At 32.2% G+C, this 20,519-nt stretch overlaps 1 protein-coding gene across 1 annotated transcript in view; it reads left to right on the top strand.

Annotated features, from left to right (window-relative positions):
* LOC148950546 (uncharacterized) overlaps window positions 1-20,519 on the top strand; it is a 156,257-nt gene that overhangs the window by 68,010 nt on the left and 67,728 nt on the right. Inside the window, exons 5-6 of the mRNA XM_089092471.1 lie at window positions 16,251-16,436; window positions 18,381-18,521. Of these exons, the coding sequence (XP_088948597.1) occupies window positions 16,251-16,436; window positions 18,381-18,521 (327 nt within the window). The remainder of the gene's footprint in view (window positions 1-16,250; window positions 16,437-18,380; window positions 18,522-20,519) is intronic.

Here is a 20,519-nt window from a genome sequence, read left to right as displayed (position 1 = left end):
TTTTTGAGATTTCAAGAATGACACAGTTTTGCCAAAAAAGACACATTTTTGGATGCTCAGGACACATTCGTGGACTAGAAAGTTGGCAACCCTGGGTGGTTGGGGGGTGCACCGCCTCCCAACTTTTTGGCAACTTGGTATAGCATCTATAGCAGGGGAAAGCCTGAATTCAGATGAGAGCAGATCATGTTCTGGTAAAACTTCAGAATAGCCGGAAAGCCGGAAACAGCTAAAATTTAAATTGAATTTAAAATAGAATAGAAGAAATCTCCTCTGCTCTCAGTCAAATGTTGGCACATCTATTTTTCTCTGATTTGCCTTATTCGTTTGTTCTTATGTGGCAGCTTTCCTCTTTAGACTGCCTACCAAGTAAATGGCCAAAATACTATACATTATTGACTTAGTTTTTTCATGGAAAATAAACTTTAGCTTAGTTCAACAGGGTGGGCCACAAGTCACCATACAGAGACAAACTATTTATGTTTCTATCAGAAAAAAAATTTCTTTCATGCTCTGCACGGTTACCAATTTATTTGAAAGTGCATTGCAATATGTTTATCCTACCCTTGATGAACATAAATTAGCAAACTATAATATGCTGTAAAAACATAAGCATTTGTTCTATTTATGGTGACTTGTTCTTTCATACTTAACTTTTTACTCAAAAGAGAATAAAAGGAATACTAAGATAGAGGTCAGGGCATTTCCCATGGAGCAAAGGGGGGTGCCCACTTAGGATCTTCAGAGGCCATCTCAATTTCCACCCCCCCCCCCCAAAAAAAAAAGTATAACCTGAAAGAAATAAGTTATCTTAAGGCTAAACTCAAACAACTTGGCTATTTCATGATATAACAATATCTTTTAAGTTAACAAAAAGTACCAATTAATCATTAATTCAAAGTTTTATTTTGAATTCATGCTTCTGCTATAAGTAATCTAAGAAGGAATGAGACAATCTACACAAAATTATTCAAGAATTAAAATCAACTCAACACGCAGAAACACTAGAGCCAAACTTGTAGGCCGTGTGTTCACTGAAGACATGATACCTTATATAAACAGCTATATTAGTTTGGTAAAGATGCAGAAAAGGAAGCCCTGACAAAAACCGATTATTTCTTACTGTCTATTGTTCAGTCTATTTGACTGTAAATGTGCATAGGTGCTTCTATTTGTATTTGTCGTCGGTCTTTTCACGTTGGTTGTTTTGTTTCAAATTTCGCGGATCTATCCAAGTCCAACAAAAATGTTTTTCAACCGCTTTTGCCGAAATTCCGCCGTTGTATCCAAAATTCCTATTTCCGTAACAAAAATTCATAGGCTCGGCATGGAAAAAAGTGGAAAATCCAAATTTAGAGTAGAAATAAAGTATTAAAGTAGGTCTAAAAATATTAGAGGAGAAACATTCAAAATAAAGTACTCTACTCTAAAATAGAGTAGAAATGAAAGCACTAGTGGGATGATGCCGTGAGGAAAGATTTAAGAGAAACGGAAACTTTATGAGAGGGTGTAAAGAGGAAGCTTTGAATAGATTGGGAGGAAGGAGGAACGTGTTTACCTGTGTTGGACTCAGGCAGCTTGGTGCTGCAGTGAGTTGTTAATAGTAGTTGTCTATATAATTTATGCGTTTTTCTGAGTGTTTGTTCAAATGGTTTCCCTCTCCCATCTCCCGGGTGAAATTCATATGTACAAACCTGGTCGAAATCACAGTAATAGTTTACTCAGTTAGTATTCAAAAACAAAACTATTAAAATGCATAAGATTCAAATTGCGTCAAATTAAACCACTATTAAATATGACAATAATGGAATTCCCTGACATATTCATTTCAAAAATCAAAAATTTGCGGTTAATTACTGAAATAAACTCCACCCGCTCTGGAAGACGCCAATACAGGTAACTATTATTGATATGAATCATTGTGTTGGGAATAAAAGTGACAGAGCTTTTTTTGCGAAATAAAAATGAGAGGGAAATTTTTTGCATCTGATGTAACAAATCCTTATAAGGTTTCAACTGTTTTTGGTTGAACGGTTTTGGAAAGTTAATGTATTTTTCAGTCTATCTTGGTGTGTTTTTACTGCTAATACGTTTTTTCAAGAGCAAGATCAATGGACTTTAAGCTTTGTTGAGACTTAGATTTATCATTTACGAAAAGAAACCTAAAAACGTAAATAATGACTAAGGCCACACTGCTTTTTCCATAATACAATAACAGAGACAAAACAACGAGGAAATACATCGCATAACGCAAGACCCATTACGTCGCAAAACCAATATTTAATTCCAAATGAACTTGTATAAAAAAGAGGTTAGCTGCCGAAAAGCAAGACTTGCATTAAAAACTTGCTCCTGATTTGTTTTTGTTTTAATTTTCAGTCCTGGCTGAACTTCCTTCAGGTAATAATATTAGGACTGTTTTAATTTTGGTTTAGTTTAAATTGTCACGTATTTTACTGTAAGTTTAATTTGTATTTTCTTTGTTGATACCGAGCCGAAATATTCATTTAGTAAAATTTTACTGTCTTAAAAGTATTCCTCGTTGTCTTATCTTTGTTATTAGTAGAAAGGGGTCATGAGGCGCGGTACGAACACATGTGCTGCCATCTACAATTTAGTTTAATGCTGACAGCACACCAAATATGGGCATAGAGTCCCTAGGGAGAACACGTGGTTAATCGGTCAATGACCTCTTTTTCCAAGGTCGATTTATTTGTTGTTGTTGTTTTGGCCAAGTGCACGCTCGAGGCGAATGTTATGATCCAGAAATAGGAAACAGTATTTGTTGTTGTTGTTTTGGCCAAGTGCATGCTAGAGGCGAATGTTAAGAGTTTCCAGGAATTAGGAAACAGTTAGATAAGGGGAATTAATTTGTTGTTTCTAAGGGGAATTATTGATTCACGAAAGAGTTTCTTAGTAATTTGAAATGTGACAGCGCAGGGATGCCAAAAACAAAAGGAACACGCAGAAATTACGTTTAGGGGTTATTTGGGCGAAACTGTTTTAGACATTTTAGAGAATTATTTCGGCGAAACAGTTAGAGACATTTTAAAAGATGATTTTAGAAAAGGTTTTAGAAGAGAATTTGAGGGTGAAACTCTGTGGTCGTTATAATACACAAGTTCCATTTGAACAGTGTCGCGAGGTCCTCTACCCCAACCCCAAAATGACCCTCATACCCCACCCCAACCCCGAAGGAAGCCCCCGGTCCTCAAAGGTCCCCCGGTTTCCTAGTAATTTCAAATGTGAGGTTAGGTTAGGTTATGTTATGCTATGCTATGTTATGTTATGTTATATTCTTTTCAAAGGGCATTTCAGAACAAGTTCTTTTATTAATGTCCTTCCTAAACCCATTTTACAAGTTGAAGTACCCATCCTTTACACCCACAACTTTACTTTACAGATTTTTGAATGCTCCAACACCAAGCAATACTTTTCAAAGGGCATTTCAGAACCAGTTCTTTTCATAATGTCCATCCTAAACCCATTTTACAAGTTGAAGCATCCTTCCTTTTCCCCCACAACTTTACTTTACAGTTTTTTGAATGCCCAACACCAAGCAATACTTTTCAAACGGCATTTCAGAACAAGTTCTTTTCTTAATGACCGTCCTAAACCCATTTTACAAATTGAAGTACCCATCCTTTTGACCTACAACTTTACTTTACAGCTTTTTTGAATGCCCCAACACCAGGCAATACTTTTCAAATGCATTTCAGAACAAGTTCCTTTCTTAGTGACCGTCCTAAACCCATTTTACAAATTGAAGTACCCATCCTTTTAGCTTAGAGTTTTAGTTTGGTTTAGTTTTAGTTAAAAGTTTAGAGTTTTTAGCTTAGAGTCTTAGCTTAGAGTTTTTGTTAGAGTTCTAGTTTAGTTTAGTTTTAGTTAAGAGTTTAGAGTTTTTAGCTTAGAGTTTTACTTAGAGTTATAATTTAGTTTACTTACACTTAAGAATTTAGAGTTTTAGCTTAGAATCATAGCTTAGAATTTTACTTAAATTTATAGTTTGGTTAATTATTAGTTATTAGTTTCAAGTTTTAGCTTAGAGTCTTAGCTTACAGTTTTAGTTTGAGTTCTAGTTTAGTTTAGTTTTAGTTAAGAGTTTAGAATTTTACCTAGAGTCTTAGCTTAGAGTTTTAGTTAGAGTTGAAGTTTAGTATAGTTACAGTTAAGAATTTAGAGTTTTAGCTTAGAGTCATACCTTAGAGTTTTACTTAAAGTTTTAGTTTGGCTAAGTTTTAGTTAAGAGTTTCGACTTTTAGCTTAGAGTCTTAACTTTGAGTTTTTTTGATAGATTTCTATTTGATTTTAGTTTTTTATAATTTTTGGATTTTTGTCCTTTTCGCTTCTTAGAGAGTTAGATTACATATGAGTTTTAGATCTTAGTTTTTTTATAAAAATTTATTAAAAGATAATATAGTGTTAAAGAGTTCTAGTTTAGTCTAGTTTTTTTTCCGAGCTAGTTATTTTTGATTAGAGTCATGTATCAGATTTTTTTTTACAGTTCTTGTTCTGTTTATATTTTGTTAAGAGTTTATAGTTTTTAGATTAGGGTCTTAGCGTGGAGGTTATGTTGTATTTCTAGTCTTGTTTGTTTTTAGTTCAGAGTTTTAGCTTAGAGTATTAGCTTAGAGTTTTTGCTACACTTGAAGTTTAGTTTAGTAATAGTTAAGAATTTAGAGTTTTAGCTTAGAGTCTTAGCTTAGAGTTTTTGTTAGAGTTCTAGTTTAGTTTAGATATAGTTAAGAGTTTGGAGATTTACCTTAGAGACTTAGATTAGAGTTTTAGTGTAGTTTATTTTAGAGTTAATAGTTGTTTATCTTAGATTCGTATCTTAGAGTTAGAGGTTGTTTCCTAGTTTAGTGGTGTTGCAGGTTGATCTTTGTTATTTTGCCTTTGTGGCTTGGTTTAGAGGTCATTTTCGTGTTCTAGTTTAGTTTAGTTTTATTTAAGAGCTTCTAATTTTAGATGATATTCTTGTATCCTAGTTTTTTGGTTGATTTCAATTTTACTTTAGTTAAGTGTTTGTAGTTTTTAGCTCAGATTTTTAGTTTAGAGTTTATGTTGAAGTTCTAGTTTAGTTTAGTTTTAGTTCAAAGTTTATAGTTTTTTGCTTTGAGTCTTAGCTTAGAGTTTTTGTTATAGTTTTAGTTTATTTTAGTTTTAGTTAAGAGTTTAGAGTTTTTAGCTTAGAGTCTTAGCTTAGAGTTTTATTTAGAGTTCTAGTTTAGTTTAGTTTAGTTACAGTTAAGAATTTAGAGTTTTAGCTTAGAGTCATAGCTTAGAATTTTACTTAAAGTTATAGTTTGGTTAAGTTTTAGTTAAGAGTTTCGAGTTGTAGCTTAGAGTCTTAGCTTAGAGTTTTTGTTAGAGTTCTAGTTTAGTTTAGTTTTAGTTAATAGTTTAGAGTTTTAACATATAGTCTTAGCTTAGAGTTCTAGTTAGATTTGAAGTTTAGTTTAGTTACAGTTAATAATTTAGATTTTTAGCTTAGAGTCATACCTTAGAGTTTTACTTAAAGTTCTAGTTTGGTTTAGTTTTAGTTAAGAGTTTAGAGTTTTATCTTAGAGTCTTAGCTTGAAGTCTTAACTTAGAGTTTTTCGATAGAGTTCTAGTTTAGTTTAGTTTTAGTTAATAATTTAATGTTTTATCTTTGATTTTCAGTTAGAGTTATTGTTTAGTTTACTTTTATTTAAGAGTTTGGTTTTTTAAAGTATAGTCATATCTTAAAGATTTATTTATATTTATAGTTCATTTTTATTTAATATTATAGAATTTTAGATTTTAGTCTTAGCTTAGAGTTTTTGTTGAGTACTAGTTTATTTTAGTTTTAGTTAAGAGTTTAGAGTTTGTAGCTTAGAGTCTTAGCTTAGAGTTTTTGTTGAAGTTTTAGTTTAGTTTAGTTTTAGTTAATAGTTTAGAGTTTTAGCTTAGAGTGTTAGATTAGAGTCATAGCTTAGAGTTTTACTTAAAGTTATAGTTTGGTTAAGTTTTAGTTAAGAGTTTCGAATTTTAGCTGAGTCTTAGCTTAGAGTTTTTGTTAGAGTTCTAGTTTAGTATAGTTTTAGCTAAGAGTTTAGAGTTTTACAATATACTATTATCTTATATTTTTTTTTATATTTATAGTTTATTTTTATTATATTTAATAAATTGTTTATTGAAATTTTATTTTAATTTAGATTTCTATTTTAGTTTAATTTTAGTTAATAGGTTATTGTTTTACATTATAATATTAGCTTCGAGTTTTTGTTAAAGTCGAAGTTAAGTTTAGTATTAGTTAAGAGTTTCGAGTTTTAGCTTGGAGTCTTAGCTTAGAGTTTTAGTTAGAGTTCTAGATTAGTTTAGTTATAGTTAAGAGTTTAGAGTTTTACCTTAAAGTATTAGCTTAGAGTTTTATTTAGAGTTCTACTTTAATTTATTTTTAGTTAAGAGTTTTGAGTTTTACCTTAAAGTCTTAGATTAGAGTTTTAGTTAAGGTTGAAGTTTCGTTTAGTTTAGTTATAGTTAAGAGTTTATAGTTTTAGCTTAGAGTCTTAGCTTAGAGTTTTAGTTAGAGTTATTGTTTAGTTTACTTTTAGTTAAGAGTTATAGCTTAGAATTTTAGCCTAGAATCTTAGCTTAGAGATTTAGCTAGAGTTGAAGTTTAATCTAAACTAGCATAACCACAAAATTACACAATATTGCATAGAAATACCAAAACCATAGGATAGATTAGGTTAGGTTAGAGGTTAGGTTTCTCCACGTTTAAGTTAGGTTAGATTAGGTTAGCTTATCCTGAGCACTCATGATAAGCTAACCTAATCTAACTGGTACAAAGTCGACATGGGGGGATTTTCCGGCGAGTATGGTTAGGTTAGGTTAGGCTTGGGGGGATTTTCCGGAGAGTATGGTTAGGTTAGGTTAGACTAGATTTATTTAGGTTAGATTAGATTAGGTTAAGTCAGGTTAGGTAAGTTAGGTTAGCTAAGTTAGGTTAGGTTAGCTAGTTAACATATCTCCATGTTTAAGTTAGGTTAGGTTAGGTTAGGCTAGATTAAGTTATGTTAGGTTAGAGTAAGTTAGGTTAGGTCAGCCCACGGACGCGCGCGTACTTAGGCTAACCTAACCTAACCTAACTTAACCTAACATAACTTAATCTAGCCTAACCTAACCTAACCTAACTTAAACACGGAGAGATGTTTACAAGCTAACCTAACCTAACCTAACTTAGCTAACCTAACCTAACTTACCTAATATGACTTAAGCTAATCTAATCTAACCTAACTTAATCTAGTCTAACATCACCTAACCATACTCGCCGGAAAATCCCCCCAAGCCTAACCTAACCTAACCATACTCGCCGGAAAATCCCCCCATGTCGACTTTGTACCAGTTAGATTAGGTTAGCTTATCATGAGTGCTCATGATAAGCTAACCTAATCTAACCTAACTTAAACGTGGAGAAACCTAACCTCTAACCTAACCTAACCTAATGTAACCTATGGTTTTGGTATTTCTATGTAATATTGTGGAATTTTGTGGTTATGCTAGTTTAGACTAAACTTCAACTCTAACTAAATCTCTAAGCTAAGATTCTAGGCTAAACCTCTAAGCTATAACTCTTAACTAAAAGTAAACTAAACAATAACTCTAACTAAAACTCTAAGCTAAGACTCTAAGCTAAAACTACACACTCTTAACTATAACTAAACTAAACGAAACTTCAACCCTAACTAAAACTCTAATCTAAGACTTTGAGGTAAAACTCAAAACTCTTAACTAAAACTAAACTAGAACTCTAAATAAAACTCTAAGCTAAGACTTTAAGGTAAAACTCTAAACTCTTAACTATAACTAAACTAAGCTAGAACTCTAACTAAAACTCTAAGCTAAGACTCAAATCTAAAACTCTAAACTCTTAACTATTAATAAACAAAACTTCAACTTTAACAAAAACTCTAAGCTAAGACTCTATGGTAAAACTCTAAACTCTTAACTAAAAGTAAACTAAACTAGAACTCTAACTGAAACTCAAAGGTAAAACATCAAATTCTTAACTAAAATTAAACTAAACTAGAACTCTAACAAAAACTCTAAGCTAAGACTCTAAGGTAAAACTCTTAACTAAAACTAAACTAAACTAGAACTCTAATTAAAACTCTAAGTCTAAGCTAATACTCTAAACTAAAACTAAACTAAACTAGAACTTCAACGAAAACTCTAAACTAAGACTCTAAACTAAAAACACTAAACTCTTAACTAAAACTAAACTAAACTAAAACTCTAAGCTATGACTCTATGCTAAAACTCTAAACTCTTAAGTAAAACTAAACTTTAACAAAAACTCTAAGCTAAGACTAAGCTAAAACTCTAAACTAAAACTAAACTAAACTAGAACTTCAACGAAAACTCTAAACTAAGACTCTAAACTAAAAACACTAACTAAACTCTTAATTAAAACTAAACTAAACTAAAACTCTAAGCTAAGTCTCTAAGGTAAAACTCTAAACTCTTAACTAAAACTAAACTTTAACAACAACTCTAAGCTAAGACTCTAAGTTAAAACTACAAACTCTTAACTATAACTAAACTAAACTAGAACTATAACAAAAACTCTAATATAAGACTATAAGCTTAAAACTCTAAACTCTTAACTAAAACTAAACTAAACTTGAACTCTAACAAAAACTCTAAGCTCATACTCTAAGCTAAAACTCTAGACTCTTAACTATAACTAAAGTAAACTAGAACTCTAATTAAAACTCTAAGTCTAAGCTGAAACTCTAAACTGAACAAACTAAACTAAACTAGAACTCTAACAAAAAACTACAAACTAAGACTCTAATCTAAAAACTCTAAACTCTTAACTAAAACTAAACTAAACTAGAACTCTAACAAAAACTCTAATAAAAGACTCTAAGCTAAATTTCAAAGCTCTTAACTCAAACTAAACGAAACTAAAATTCTAAGCTAAGTTTCTAAAGTAAAACACTAAACTCTTAGCTATAACTAAACTAAACTAGAACTCTAACAAAAACTCTAAGCTAAGACTCTAAGCTAAAACTCTAAACTCTTAACTATTACTAAACTAAACTATAACTCTAACACAAACTATAAGCTAAGACTCTAAGCTCAAACTCTAAACTCTTAAATAGAAGTAAACTAAACTATAACTCTAACAGAAATTCTAAGCTAAGACTCTAAGCTAAAAACTCGAGACTCTTAACTATAACTAAACTAAACTACAACTCTAACACAAACTATAAGCTAAGACTCTAAGCTAAAACTCTAAACTCTTAACTAAAACTAAACGGAACTAGAACTCTAACTAAAACTCTAAGCTATGACTCTAAGGTAAAACTCTAAACTCTTAACTATAACTTTACTAAACTATAACTTTAACTAAAACTCTAAGCTATGACTCTAAGGTAAAACTCTAAATTCTTAACTATAACTAAACTAAACTAGAACTCTAACTAAAACTCTAAGCTAAGACTCTAAGGTAAAACTCTAAACTCTTAACTAAAACTAAACTAGAACTCTAACAAAAAGTCTAAGGTAAGACTCTAAGCTAAAACTCTAAACTTTTAACTAAAACTTAACTAAACTACAACTTTAAGTAAAACTCTAAGCTATGACTTTAAGCTAAAACTCTAAATTCTTAACTGTAACTAAACTAAACCTCAACTCTAACTAGAACTCTAAGCTAAGACTCTTTGGTAAAACTCTAAACTCTTAACTAAAACTAAACTAAACTAGAACTCTAACTAAAACTCTAAGCTAAGACTCCAAGCTAAAAACTCTAAACTCTTAACTAAAACAAAACTAAACAAGAACTCTAACAAAAACTCTAAGCTAAGACTGTAATCTAAAAAACTATAAGCTATTAACTAAAACTAAACAAAAACTAAAACTCTAAGCTGAGAATCTAAGATAAAACTCTGAACTCTTAACTATTACTAAACTAAACTTCAACTTTAACAAAAACTCTTAAGCTAAGACTCTAAGATAAAACTCTAAACTCTTAACTATAACTAAACTAAACTTTAACTCTAACTAAAACTCTAAGCTAAGACTCTATGGTAAAACTCTAAACTCTTAACTATTACTAAACTAAACTAGAACTTCAACAAAAACTCTATGCTAAGACTCTAAGCTAAAAACTCTAAACTCTTAACTAAAACTAAACTAAACTAGAACTCTAACAAAAAATATGAGCTACGACTTTAAGCTAAAACTCTTAACTATTAACTATTACTAAACTCAATTTCAACTTTAACAAAAACTCTAAGCTAATACTCTAAGCTAGAACTACAGACTATTAACTAAAACTAAACTAAACTAGAACTCTAACAAAAACTCTAAGCTAAGACTCTAAGCTAAAACTCTAAACTCTTAACTAAAACTAAACTAAACTAGAACTCTAACTAAAACTCTAAGCTATGACTCTAAGGTAAAACTCTAAACTCTTAACTATAACTTTACTAAACTATAACTTTAACTAAAACTCTAAGCTATGACTCTTAGCTAAAACTCTAAATTCTTAACTATAACTAAACTAAACTAGAACTCTAACTAAAACTCTAAGGTAAGACTCTAAGCTAAAAAACTCTAAACTCTTAACTAAACCTAAATTAAACTATAACTTTAAGCTAAGTCTCTAAGCTAAAACTCGAAACTCTTAACTAAAACTTAACTAAACTACAACTTTAAGTAAAACTCTAAGCTATGACTCTAAGCTAAAACTCTAAACTCTTAACTATTACTAAACTAAAGTTCAACTCTAACAAAAACTTTAAGCTAAGACTCTAAGCTAAAACTCTAAACTAGTATCTAAAATTAAACTAAACTAGGACTTCAACAAAAACTCTAAGCTAAGACTCTAAGCTAAAAACTCTAAACTCTTAACCAAAACTAAAATAAACTAGAACTCTAATAAAAACTCTAAGCTAAGACTCTAAGGTAAAACTCTAAACTCTTAACTAAAACTAAACTAAACTAAAACTCTAAATAAAACTCTAAGCTAAGATTCTAAGGTAAAAGACCAAACTCTTAACTAAAACTAAACTAAAACTCTAACTGAAACTCAAAGGTAAAACATCAAACTCTTAACTAAAATTAAACTAAACTAGAACTCTATAAAAAAAACTCTAAGTTAAGACTCTAAGCTAAAACTCTAAAACTCTTAACTAAAACTTAGCCAAACTAAAACTTTAAGTAAAACTCTAAGGTATGGCTCTAAGCTAAAACTCTAAATTCTTAACTATAACTAAACTAAACTTCAACTCTAACTAAAACTCTAAGCTAAGACTCTAAGGTAAAACTCCAAACTCTTAACTATAACTAAACTAAGCTAGAATTCTAACAAAAACTCTGAGATAAGACTCTAAGCTAAAACTCTAAACTAATAACTAAAACTTAACCAAACTATAACTTTAAGTAAAATTCTAATCTATGACTCTAAGCTAAAACTCTAAATTCTTAAGTGTAAGTAAACTAAACTAGAACTATAAGTAAAACTCTAAGCTAAGACTATAATCTAAAAACTCTAAACTCTTAACTAAAACTAAACTAAACTAAAAATATAACAAAAACTCTAATCTAAGACTATAAGCTAAAAACTCTAAACTATTAAATAAAACTCAAATAAACTATAACTTCAACAAAAACTCTAAGCTAAGAATCTAAGCTAAAAACTCTAAACTAAAAACTCTAAACTCTTAACTAAAACTAAAATAAACTAGAACTCTAACAAAAACTCTAAGATAAGAGTCTAAGCTAAAATTCTAAACTCTTAACTAAAACTAAACTAAACTAGAACTCTAACTAAAACTCTAAGCTATGAATCTAAGGTAAAACACCAACTCTTAACTAAAACTAAACTAGAACTCTAACAAAAACTCTAATCTAAGACTAAGCTAAAAAACTCTAAACTCTTAACTAAAACTAAACTATAACTCTAAGCTAAGTCTCTAAGGTAAATCTCCAAACTCTTAACTATATCTAAACTAAACTAGAACTCTAACAAAAACTCTAAGCTAAGACTCTAAGCTAAAACTCTAAACTCTTAACTATTACTAAACTAAACTTCAAGTCTAACAAAAATTCTAGGCTAAGACTCTAAGCTAAAACTATTAACTAAACCTAAACTAAACTAGAACTTCAACAAAAACTCTAAGCTAAGACTCTAAGCTAAAAACTCTAAACTCATAACTAAAACTAAAATAAACTAGAGCTCTAACAAAAACTCTAAGCTAAGACTCTAAGATAAAACTCCAAACTCTTAACTAAAACTAAACTAAACTAGAACTCTAACTAAAACTCTAAGCTAAGACTCTAAGGTAAAACACCAAACTCTTAACTAAAGCTAAACTAAACTAGAACTAATTGAAACTCAAAGGTAAAACATCAAACTCTTAACTAAAATTAAACTAAACTAGAACTCTAACAAAAAAAAGTCTAAGTTAAGACTCTAAGCTAAAACTCGAAACTCTTAACTAAAACTTAGCCAAACTAAAAATTTAGGTACAAATCTATTGTATTACTTTAATATAAAAATATAAACTATTAACTTTAACTAAACTAAACTTCAACTATAACTAAAACTCCAAGCTATGACTCTAAGTTAAAACTCTAAACTATTAATTAAAAAAAAACTACACAATAAATCTAACAAAAACTCTGAGCTAAGACTCCAAGCTAAAACTCAAAACTCTTAACTAAAACTTAACCAAACTATAACTTTAAGTAAAATTCTAAGCTATGACTAAGCTAAAACTCTAAATTCTTAACTGTAACTAAACTAAACTAGAACTCTAAATAAAACTCTAAGCTAAGACTCTAAGCTAAAAACTCTAAACTTTTAACTAAAACTAAACCAAACTAAAACTCTAAGCTAAAAGGATGGGTACTTCAATTTGTAAAATGGGTTTAGGACGGACATTAAGAAAGGAACTTGTTCTGAAATGCATTTGAAAAGTATTGCCTGGTGTTGGGGCATTCAAAAAAGCTGTAAAGTAAAGTTGTGGGTGAAAAGGATGGGTACTACAATTTGTAAAATGGGTTTAGGAGGGACATTAAGAAAGGAACTTGTTCTGAAATGTCTTTTGAAAAGTATTGCTTGGTGCTGAGGTATCCAAAAAGCTGTAAAGTAAAGTTGTGGGTGAAAAGGAAGGATGCTTCAACTTGTAAAATGGGTTTAGGATGGGCATTATGAAAAGAACTTGTTGTGAAATGCCCTTTGAAAAGTATTGCTTGGTGTTGGAGCATTCAAAAAGCTGTAAAGTAAAGTTGTGGGTGAAAAGGATGGGTACATCAATTTGTAAAATGGGTTTAGGAAGGACATTAATAAAAGAACTTGTTCTGAAATGCCCTTTGAAAAGAATATAACATAACATAACAACATAGCATAACATAACATAACATAACATAACATAACATAACCTCACATTTTAAATTACTATGAAACCGGGGGACCTTTGAGGACCGGGGGCTTACTTCGGGGTTGGGGTGGGGTATGAGGGCCCTTTTGGGGTTGGGGTAGAGGACCTCACGACACTGTTCACACGGAACTTGTGTATTATAACGACCACAGAGTTTCACCCTCAAATTCTCTTCTAAAACCTTTTCTAAAATCATCTTTTAAAATGTCTCTAACTGTTTCGCCGAAATAATTCCCTAAAATGTCTAAAACGGTTTCGCCCAAATAACCCCTAAACGTAATTTCTGCGTGTTCCTTTTGTTGCTGGCATCCCTGCGCTGTCACATTTTCAAATTACTAAGAAACTCTTTCGTGAATCAATAATTCCCCTTAGAAACAACAAATTAATTCCCCTTATCTAACTGTTTCCTAATTCCTGGAAACTCTTAACATTCGCCTCGAGCATGCACTTGCCCAAAACAACAACAACAACAAATACTGTTTCCTATTTCTGGATCATAACATTAGCCTCGAGCGTGCACTTGACCAAAACAACAACATCAAATAAATCGACCTTGGAAAAAGAGGTCATTGACCGATTAACCACGTGTTTTCCCTAGGGACTCTATGCCCATATTTGGTGTGCCGTCAGCGTTAAACTAAATTGTAAATGGTAGCACATGTGTTCGTACCGTGCCTCATGACCCCTTTCTACTGTTATTTGAACCTAAAAGTACTAAAATGAAAAAAATAACTTTCAATAACATTTAAAGTCGGTTGAACGACCTGAGCCCAACCCTTTCATCTTTGACACTACGCTAAAAGAACTTCTTATACAATTTTCCCACTGTCGGAATTGGAGGACTAATTAACAATGAATAAATCCGTTTGGACCTTCACACAGGGTAGGGGGAGGATGTCAGTTCCTTCTTAAAATGAGTAAAAAGTAAAAGCCAGGAGTGTTTTATTTTTCTTTTCCTGTTGGAAAAAAAATGGTGGCAATACTTGTCGTCCAAATAACAGTTCAATAGGGACAAATCCTTTTATTTAACAGTGAAACAACCAAAAAATCTCTGGATATTTCTGCCACTGTATGTCTTTAAAATGTCTCATCTGTATGTATCATCTTTTAAAATGCCTCTAACTGTTTCGCCGAAATAATTCCCTAAAATGTCTAAAATGGTTTCACCCAGATAACCCCTAAACGTAATTTCTGCGTGTTTCTTTTGTTTTTGGAATCCCTGCGCTGTCACATTTTGAAATTACTAAGAAACCCTTTCGTGAATCAATAATTCCCCTTAGAAACAACAAATTAATTCCCCTTATCTAACTGTTTCCTATTCCTGGAAACTCATAACATTCACCTCGAGCATACACTTGCCCAAAACAACAACAACAACAAATACTGTTTCCTATTTCTGGATCATAAAATTCGCCTCGAGCGTGCACTTGGCCAAAACAACAACAACAAATAAATCGACCTTCGAAAAAGAGGTCATTGACCGATTAACCACGTGTTCTCCCTAGGGACTCTATGCCCATATTTGGTGTGCTGTCAGCATTAAACTAAATTGTAGATGGCAGCACTCGTGTTCGTACCGCGCCTCATGACCCCTTTCTACTGTTATTTGAACCTAAAAGTACTAAAATGAAAAAAATAACTTTCAATAACATTTAAAGTCGGTTGAACGACCTGAGCCCAACCCTTTCATCTTTGACACTACGCTAAAAGAACTTCTTATACAATTTTCCCACTGTCGGAATTGGAGGACTAATTAACAATGAATAAATCCGTTTGGACCTTCACACAGGGTAGGGGGAGGATGTCAGTTCCTTCTTAAAATGAGTAAAAAGTAAAAGCCAGGAGTGTTTTATTTTTCTTTTCCTGTTGGAAAAAAAATGGTGGCAATACTTGTCGTCCAAATAACAGTTCAATAGGGACAAATCCTTTTATTTAACAGTGAAACAACCAAAAAATCTCTGGATATTTCTGCCACTGTATGTGTGACCGAAATTCCCAGAGATTTTTCGTTGTTTCACAGTCAAATAAAAGAATTTGTCCCTATTGAACTGTTATTTGTACGTCCAGGAAAGGCAGTTTGGTCTTCGAAAATATATAGGCAAAACTTGTCAATTAAAAGATTCTGTAAAATTAAGGTCTGTAAAAAGGATTCGTTATTATTATATATTTTACGTTCTTAAAACCTTTTTGTGATACTTCGTTTAGAAAAGGGGCCAAAAAATGGAAAGTGTATTTCCCAAGAATCTGAGGGGAGAAGGTTCTTCCAGACCAATATCAGGGGGGACTTCACTTCCTTATTTTTTTTTGCTTTAGGATAAAACTACATACAAGTAGCGATCATGCCTAATTTACACAAGACGCTTATATTTTTTGTGGTATTGTTTTTCCCTTTGATTTAATTAATTTAGTATTTAAAAGATGCATGCCGTTTTAACGTTCAATTCTTCCGTACATTAAATAAAAAAACAAAAAAAAACAAGTATTTTCTGCTGGAATTAAGGAGCAATATTAAACTTAAAACCAACAGAAATTATTAAGTATATGAGGTAGGTTGCTCCTCCTCAAAACCCCTCTCTTTACGATAAAGTTTTTTAGTACTTTTAAAAAAGGTTCTAATTCTAATTAAACGGCCCTTGTGTTTCAGGAATGGTTCTTAGAGAATTGAGACGAAAGGTCGACTTTAGCGTAAAGAGCGGGGTATATTTAATCGTATTTATTACATAAAAATTGCTTCCATAAATTTTCTGGCAATCCCTGAATTGAATTTCTAAAAAAATATAAGGCATTTTTACTTATACAAATTTTCAATGCATCTTTATTTTTTAGATCCTCGATCTTGTGCTGGATTCAACTGTCGAATGCTTTGCCCCTATGGCTTTGACCTGGATTACGATGGCTGTCCACTATGTCGATGTAAGGACCCTTGCAAAGGAATAAAATGCCCAGGTGCTCAGGCATGTCAATTGGAAGAAATACCCTGCGAAAAAGAGCCTTGTGCACCAATTCCGACTTGTAAGACGCATTTCGATTCTTACCCTTAATTCACAAAGGGTTTAAAAGAACAAAGGCATTAACTCAGTTAAATTCTATTGGCCTGGGTCGATGTTTTTAAAACATCTAACTCAAAACTCACAATGAATCAAAATTAAGACTAAAATATAGTGGAGACAAATCAAATAGGCTTACTAGGGTTTGCAGTACTTTACGCTAAAAATAGCCCCTCCCACAAGATAGAATTCATGCGTTTGTTCATTCTCTTTTTTACTTTGCAGAATTATGTTACAATACACATGACCACAGGTTGCTTTTTCATTGCAAGGAGGGCAAAAATTTATCCTCTTTTGTCATAATTTTACTGCATACTTACTTTTGAGGATTTTTAAGGTGTTTTTTTTTTGGGGGGGGGGGCACTGTCCAAACTTACCGCTTGGTTGCGTCCATGACTATGTTTTTGGTTCCAATGTTGAAACTATAATTTGTTTTTATAGAAAATCGTGTTGTAACTTCTTTATTTTCTCTACATTATTTTTGAAGTTCCTACAGAAAAAAAGGAAAAAAATGTTGTCTTGATAATTCATTTTAGGTTTTGCTTGTTTCATCCATGGTGGATTTTACTTTATCTTTTATGTATTTTGTTTTTGTTGTTTTTAAGTTTTAACACCGTCACTTTTCACTTTTCTTTGGCAAAACTTTTTAAATATTTCAAAAATTAATGCACGTTTGTTTTTTATTTTTTTTAATTTTTTTTTTTGCTTCTTTTGTAGGATTCGGGGTGGTTGAAATTGGCATCAAATCACGAAAATTTGAATATTTGGAACCCAAAATCTATTTTTCAAAATCTATGGTAGTTGGAGCAAATCTGTTGTTTTTTTAATTTTTCAACACAAAAACAAAAAAGGAATTTTCAAATGAAAATACCGTTCAAAAATAAGTATTTTTAGAAATTTGGGGAGCAAAGAAGCCCATGGGGTACATGTCCAGGGCCATATCCAGGATTTTTTTCGGGGGGTGTTTTACATAAGGATTTTTTTCGGGGGTGGGGGGGATTTACTCAAGAAAACCCTAAAAAAACACATACAAAGTTTTTTATATCCGTTTTTGTTACGTTTTTTTAACTCTGACAAACATTTCGGGGGGTTAGGGGGTTCAAAACACCTACCCCCCCCCCCCCCCATGGATACGGCCTTGCACATGCCACTTCCGGCAATTGACGCTACTAATGAATTGCAAGTGTGATTTGGATTATGCAGATTTAAAACCTGTATAGGGTAATCATAAAGTTCATCAGAACTTTCAGTTTCCAGTTGAATCAGCCCCCTCCCAAGTGTCTACGACCACGTCTTCCCTACTATGTGGTAGGGGGAGAAAAATAAACGGGGACAATTCGTCATTTATTAAGTCAATGCTATTCTGATGATCCTTATAACTTTATGTAAGTAAATTTGAAATTTATTATATGTATACATTTAGAATCATCATAAAAATCAGATTGTTTCATTCAAAGTTATTTCTCTCGTGAGCCCTTAATTTTTCGAAGGGGACATGAAATATCAAAACAATTTTCAGGTCAGGTTTTGTTCAGGGGGGGGGGGTTGAGGGTTCACTGGAAAACGGTAATCCAATGGGGTCCCCCTGCCTCTTCCTTATTTGTGCAGAAAGGCATATGATGCGATACTTATTACAAAAATAAGCCAAAAAATAGATATGAAATGTAGCCTAAATGTAGCCTGAAATATAGCATAAAATATATTAAACATTTAATATAAGCCAGTATTCTCTTCAAATAATTTTGTTTCGTATTTTCAAGGATTTTGAGAAACGTCCCCATAAAAATCAAAGTCAAACTTGTTTGCCAAACATCGATCAAGCAACGTTGGAATAACATTTGTTTTCGCTGCTACACATTTTTGTCATAATAACTGCCAAACGCTGAACAGTTTACTGCTCCTTTTTTAGGTAAACAAGCCAGATCACTAGATACCCTTTGTCCTCTTGGTCTTCCTCTGACTCTAGCCGGCGGAGATAAGCCATACTTATGCGGGACAGAAGCCGGGAAGCCAGACTGTCCAAAGGACTTCAACTGTCATGTATCTCCTGGTAAGTCCAATTTGCATTGCCATGATTAATATTTCTAGGAGGAGAGGGGACGTAAATTTATGCTAAATACGCTAAAAGTTACATTGTTTCAAATTCAATATTTACCGTAGGAAAAAAAAATCCAAAGGCTCTTTACTATTTATATAAAACATCTTTACTATTGCCAGGTATCAAAAGTTACCCACTTTCTGTCAACTGGTGTACATCTCAAAGCGCCACGCGTGCAGCGCATTTCTGCCACACGTGGCACAGTCGGTGCAGCTCTTGACACAGTTGTTCTACCACACATGGAATACTTTCACCATGCCCGGCTAGCGCCACCCGGTGTATGTGATTTATGAAAATCGGTGGCCCTTCGCCAGGTTTTTACGCAGTGTACCGCTCTAAGATTTTATAATTGTTACAATTTTCATAGGTTTCCCTCTATTTTTCGAAAAATCATTTGTTATATCATTTTTACAAATTTCCCCCTTTCTAAAGAGACCGAAGTACGTGCTTGAATATAGAAATAAAAGCCTGAATATAGCAATAACAGTCATCGCTTTTCCGGGAATTTAGGCGGAAGTCTATACTAAAGTGTTTTTCGCTGTGCATAACAGATTGGCAAAAAGAAATGCAATTTCAATTGTTTTAACCTAACCCTCTTCCAATATTATGTGACCAATATCTTACTACAAAATGCCTTATTTCTTATAAGCTGCAGACAAAAATGAAGTGCCATTATTTTACCGATCAAAATAAATTTCATTGGTTTGCGATTCTATCTACCTACTTTGATAATGGGAAGAATAAATCCTTTCTAAATCGACGTTTCAGTTTTTTTTTTTTTTTTTTTTTTTTTTTTTTTTTTTTTTTTTTTCACAGGAACAGGTAGCAAGCCTGTCGCTCAACCTTGTGACAGCTGGAATAGAACCCCAGGGTTTGTATTGCCAAGCAAACCATAAATCCATTGTGCTAGCACAGGGTTGAAATGAAATTATTGTACTTTAACTTAAATGTAAATTTCAGAACCGCCAATGGTCCTTGTCAATTTCACATACATTGGATCAAGGTTTATGTTCCTTGTGCATTTTCGGTATATTGTTTTTCGGTAATCCTACTGTTTAAGTGCTTCAACATAAGAAAACAATTTTACTATCATTCGTTACCTTAGATTCAATTTGCTATCTATCCGCATAATTATACTTCTCTAATTTGCTTTGCATTTTTTCGATGGAAAATCGGTTAAAAATTATTTAAAAAACAAAATAAGCGAAGTTTATTCTCTTTGAAAAAGTATGTGTAATGATAATATAGTTTGGGCTCTGTTTGATATAAACCTGACCAAAGAGTATGGGTAACTTCTAAGAGTGAGAGGTGATGCAAGTGTTGACGAAAGAACTATCAACGCTATCTAGCCTTTGGCGAAACTTGGCATTTTTTGCGGTGTAATAATAAGAGTGATTAATTTAATTAGTGTATAATCATGGCAAAATTAGAGTAGTAATAAGTGTCTGATCTCAGTTCCTGACAGAAAAATGATTACAGAGCTCGGAAAAATGCCCTTTGTTTCCCATACTCTTTGGACCTGACCCTAATAAACCAATGACATAAATGTCTTAACCATTCACTGCAAGTTACAGCTGTAGGCTCATTGAAAATCAATCATTTCGGAAGAAACATAAAACTCCACCCCCCCAAAGTGATTTGTCAGATTTGTCAAACAAACACACCGTCGTGACTCGAACCTAGAGTGATGTGCAATTTCTTGCAATCACTCATAACCATTTTCTTACCTAGTTTTATGATTTTAGCAAGACTTCATTGTGATTTATGTGTCAAAATTACCATCTCAGACGGATACTTAATTACTGATTCTTTCCTTGAAGGTGCTTTTCCCAAGTGAAAGTTAAAATTCGCCGAGAAATCTTGTATAAGTACACACTCTTTCATAATGAGTTAATTCCGTCGATTGTAATGATAAGGTCCTAACCTGTCTGTATTGGTTATCTTGATTTT

Source organism: Artemia sp. Qi Xiang Cuo, chromosome 7 (genome assembly GCF_049724085.1).
Source record: "Artemia sp. Qi Xiang Cuo chromosome 7, ASM4972408v1, whole genome shotgun sequence".
Classification (NCBI taxonomy): domain Eukaryota; kingdom Metazoa; phylum Arthropoda; class Branchiopoda; order Anostraca; family Artemiidae; genus Artemia; species Artemia sp. Qi Xiang Cuo.
The sequence above is the reverse complement of the archived record's forward strand: the minus strand, read 5'-3'. Positions and strand labels throughout refer to the sequence as shown.